The sequence below is a fragment of the Octopus bimaculoides genome, chromosome 15 (assembly GCF_001194135.2).
Source record: "Octopus bimaculoides isolate UCB-OBI-ISO-001 chromosome 15, ASM119413v2, whole genome shotgun sequence".
In the NCBI taxonomy this organism is placed as follows: domain Eukaryota; kingdom Metazoa; phylum Mollusca; class Cephalopoda; order Octopoda; family Octopodidae; genus Octopus; species Octopus bimaculoides.
Window position 1 is genome coordinate 3,906,990 of NC_068995.1, and position 5,271 is coordinate 3,912,260.

Consider the following 5,271-nt stretch of genomic DNA (forward strand, 5'->3'; position numbering starts at 1 on the left):
ATATATATATATAGAATAGTGATACTCTCCATGTATCACATATACTTATTATTAATGTTGTAATGTATATTTTAAAAGACTGATCTTATGTCAGCTTCCATTTTTATTGTTAAGACGTAACCTGACAACGTTATAGAGAATATATCTTGTGTCGTTTGCATGATTTATCATATGTATGTGTGTGTCTATGCGTTTGTATGTATACGTATCTATACACATACGCGCGTACTCACGCACACGCATATGTTTATATATAAGCATATACACAGAGAGAGACAAAAAGAAAGAGATTAATTAGGGACACCGGTGTTAGCGTGTGGATAAGTAATTAGATTTGTATCGACGTGGTTACGTGTTCACTTTCGCCACAAGGCACCTGAAGAGAGTGTCACCTGCCGCTAATTTTTCCATCGGTGTGTTTGATGCCTGTTGACAAAATTGAACTTGTAATGATTTTGCCGAAATCTGACCATGCTGAGTAACAGTCGACTAAAGTGTGGTGAAGTGGAATTGAAACCATGTTACCGCACTTTAGAAGTGACTTTCTAAACCATATAGCTATACTTGCATTTCTGTGACTCTAATGGTATCGGGTCTCACAAAAGTCAAACGAATTTACTATTTTGAATTGATCCATAAGGAAATATCAGTAAAAGGTCGATACTCGCACTGTGTGTAGCAGGTTCTGAAATTATTTACATATTCATTCTTAATACGTTCTGCAAGATCCGAAAGAAAATATGCTAATCTCTATTGTGCACAATTTCTTCATTTTACGGCGACGATGTGTTCTTAATACATTCGGTTTATTGGTGCAATGAATTCCGGAACACCAGTGTTTCTGCATGTGGCTCGTCAGTCAGAAAACCTGGACCTTTGAAACTAAACAAGTCACTGGCTTTGTTTCTAATTTCAGCGAACAAAGCTGTTTGGCCATCAATGCTATCTGCTAACCAATAAAGAAAATCGCTATTTGCATTGTGTACAAACGAGATCCGAAAACGGTTATTCGCACATTTATTTCTAATGCATTCTATTGTCTATTTTTGCATTTTCGCAGGTAATTTTTATTCAGTCATAATTACGTCCTCTCTTTCTCTCTCTTGTTTTTAATTTCAGGATGAAAATAACTCGAATTTCTCGCCGGATATTACACCGATTGTCTTAGCAGCACAATGCAATAACTTTGATATTGTGCACATGTTGCTTCGCAAAGGTTTCTCCATTGACATGCCGCACCATTATTTCTGCCTCTGCACCGAGTGTGACAATCACAAGAGATTCGACCGCTTTGTTCACTCACGCTCACGTCTGAATGCCTACCGAGGTTTGGCCAGCACCGCTTACATGGCACTCTCCAGCGACGACCCGGTTCTAACTGCTTTCGAACTGAGCGAACAGTTAAAGGGTTTAGAAGAGAAGGAAAAAGAGCATAAGGTAAGGTGGTGATGTTCTCTGTGATAAATATATCCACGGAATCTTGAATTAAATTCAACCAGTATGAAGAGTTAAAGGGTTTAGAAATGAAACGAGTATGAGATTGGTGTCTTCACGATGAAATATATTAATTGAAGCCTTATATTGAATTTGTGAAGGCCTGGATCAAGTGGTTAGGGTGTTGTAATCGGGATTTCTATTCGTAGGCGGGAGGTATGTTGTGCTCTTGAGCAAAACACTTAATTTCACTTTCTTCCAGTTCATTCCGCTGTAAATGGGTCACTCCGCGACAGACTGGTTGTCCCATTCAGGCGGAATTGTTGTCCTACCAGGTGTCATCATTAGAAGGCTAAACGAAGCGAAAAAACGCATTGTGACAAGCGGGTATAACCATATTCGATAGTTTGATCCATACAGTGGTATTGCATTGAACCAGTGTATTCAAGAATAATTAAAAGAGTTGAAAAGAGCACGAATCAGGTTGATTTTTATAATTCCTTCTAACTTTCGCAGACGATCAGCAATTTTAAGGGGAGAGTTCCTCGATTACATCGAATCCAGTGCTCAACTGGTGCGTATTTCATTGACCCCTGAAAGATGAAAGGCAAAGCCAACCTCAGTGGAATTTGAATTCAGATTCTGCTAGCTCACCGCCTTAAGGTGGTTTTAATCATAGTTTTGTTACTGATGTCTCGTAAAATTTAACTAATATATCTGTTTCAATTAAATGATTAAATATTACTTGATATCTCTTCTCCATTATATAACCATTAAAAAAAAATATATGAAGTGACTTTAAAAAATGACATTGTTTAACAAGAAAAACATTATAATAAAAAATTTGTTTCTCAGACCAGAATAACAGGTAACTGCATTCCATGTGTACGGGTCACTGAGGTTAAACGTTAAAAGGGAGACAAAAACGTTCGATTTTCACCCCAAACAATCTAATTCTTTACTTGCATCCTGGCTCTTTGTCACAGAAAATACAATGAGAATTTATTTTAGAGAAATTGATAATGTTATACTTGATCCAAATGGTGACTCCTTAGAAAATTTACTACGGGTTTAGAAATTCTTAGTATATTCCAACTTATATAAGCAAATTTATCAGTAACTACTCCGGCAAAAGCTGTACTATGTTAATCAAAACCAAATAAATAAACGTAAGAAGTCTAAGATGTGTATAATTGAATAATGTTTGTCTATTTTTGAATATTAAAATACTAATTGCATCATTAGTCTAAAGAAAACAATATTCCTCATTGTGTTTGATTATAGCGACACGCAATTCCTCATTACAAAAGTTCGAGAGAATATTGGAATGATACAAATAAACGAGTTAATTGTAGATGATTAATGTTATCAAAAACTGTTGAAGACAATAAAATTATATTTATTACAAACATTAAGATTTCCTTTTATTCGAAAAAGTATATATATATAATATAAAACAGGACATTCTATATCGAAAGATTAATATTTAAGGAGTTAATATATTGTTATTGAATTGAGAATAAAGAACTTTTATTTGCCTTTTTTATCATAATTATTTTGGAAATATTTTCTCTCGCCTCATAAACACTGAACTGATTGTTTTTTGATGAAGTTCCAGTCGCTAAATTATATTTCTTTATTTCAGAGTGAGTATAAATCTTTGTGTGAACACTGCAAGAATTATGCAGTCGAATTACTGGAGCTTTGTCGTACAAATGAGGAAGTGATGGCAGCTTTACATGGAGGGTCAGATATTCATGATTTGTCCAGAGTTCGTATGGCGATTAAATATGAACAGAAAAAGGTAAGTTTTTTTAAAAATAGTTTTGGAGCAACAGCACTAAGAAACTAGTCGTCCAAAATTGCCGCTCTGTTATTATGGAAGTGTATGAGAGTAAAACATAGATTAACCATACTAGGCAGAGAGTATACAAGAGTAACAAGAGTTATATAGGGGTCGTAGTTGTTGAAGAAGACCATGAATCTGCCTATGTACGCTAAGGAAGATTATTTTGAGTGAGGCTATTTGTTACCCATGCTTGCAACCCTCCCCTCCCCATAACAGAAGAAAGGCCACCAAAGTTGACAGGTGAAGCATGAAATCACTGCCATCGTAGACATTATCGTCAGAATGCATAATAATAATAATAATAATAATAATAATAATAATAATAATAATAATAATAATAATAATGATAATAATAATAATAATAATAATAATAATGATAATAATAATAATATTACAAGCTATCTTCGTCTTTTACAGTTCCACCACTTCATCGCCGTGGGGTCTTTGTATTTTCTTTTGACCCAGAAAAATTAATAGTAAAGTTAACCTCGGCCTGTTTTGAATTCAAAACTGCAGAATCATTCTCCATTTATACTATATCTATTTTGCCATAATACCTCATATTATAGAATAAATTAAACTACGTTGCCTTTGTTGATGCAGCGCTCTATTTTCACTCTTCTATAAACACACGTATGTTGATAATATCACTGCTGTTAAAAGAAATGAAAGCGGCAAGCTGGCAGAATCGTTAGCAAACTAAAACCATTAGACTGCAAGAGAACGTCTCATCTACATGGCTAAGTCCGCCCCATGTATTGGAATTTCGACATTGCTAATATAGCTTTAGTAATATTAACGCAATGTAATTATATGTCATAATATCTCACAAAGAACGAAAATATCATACAATACTATTGCAAGAGGTTGATTAGGTAAACTTAAATTTTGTACTATGGATTAACAAGCATGTAAGGAATCTACATTTATTTAAAACTACAAATATATCTCCTATAAACTCTTAAATCTTTAGCCTATATTTTAAAATAGTTGAAGAGATTTTTTCGTAACAACCTCCTGATCTCACTAAGATTAGATTTGTCTATAGTTAGGAAGTTACATTTTTATAGTTTCTAAAACAAAAGATTTAACAACAGAAGCATAATTTGCATAGCAGAAACAATCTGAAATATATTTTCAGATATTTAAATTATCTACTAACGATAAATAATTACATTTTCTAAAATTTTTATAAATAAATATATCTAACAGATTAAGAATTAAGATAATAAAATAATAAAAATGTTTTTTTTTAAACAAAATTATCAAATATGAAAATATCGAATATAAAGATATAAAATATAAACTACAAAAGTGTAAAACAAAATGTAGAACACTTTTAGAAATAATTTCAATAATGAAACTAACAATATGTTTTATGAAATGTTAGAGTCTTATTGAGATTGGCGAAAAGAAAAAAAATTAGGATAAAAATTCTAATGTTTATTGAGATTTTCTAAGATAATATGAAACATTTTAAATAGAATACAAAAAAAAAATGCAATAAAAAGCCAAGAAGACTCATAAAAACACTCGAACATTTATTATATAAATAGCTTTAAAAAAAATCTGGGAACAATATTTTAAAGTTTCTAAAAATATGAAACTGAATTAAGCAATGAATAAACACACACATACACTCACATGTGTAAATATAGTCACGCCCAGAAGAGACTGGTAATCACTTACACACGCGCGAACTCCAAACGTAAACTTACAATCGCTGACTTAGTCATATGTCTATATGTATGTATGTATATGGAAAGAAAGATAAATAGACAGACAGACAGCTAGATATATAGATAGATAGATAGATAGATAGATAAATAGATAGATAGATAGATGCATAGACAGACAGACAGACAGATAGATGGATAGATAGAGAGATAGATAGATAGACAGACAGACAGACAGACAGACAGACAGACAGACAGACAGACAGACAGACTGATAGAATAAGTACCATGCTTACAAAAACGAAAAAGTAT

The 5,271-nt window shown here is 32.7% G+C and overlaps 1 protein-coding gene across 1 annotated transcript in view; it reads left to right on the forward strand.

Annotated features, from left to right (window-relative positions):
- Positions 1–5,271, forward strand: part of LOC106880764 (short transient receptor potential channel 6) — a 71,212-nt gene that overhangs the window by 32,508 nt on the left and 33,433 nt on the right. Inside the window, exons 3-4 of the mRNA XM_052973437.1 lie at positions 1,120–1,437; positions 3,080–3,238. Of these exons, the coding sequence (XP_052829397.1) occupies positions 1,120–1,437; positions 3,080–3,238 (477 nt within the window). The remainder of the gene's footprint in view (positions 1–1,119; positions 1,438–3,079; positions 3,239–5,271) is intronic.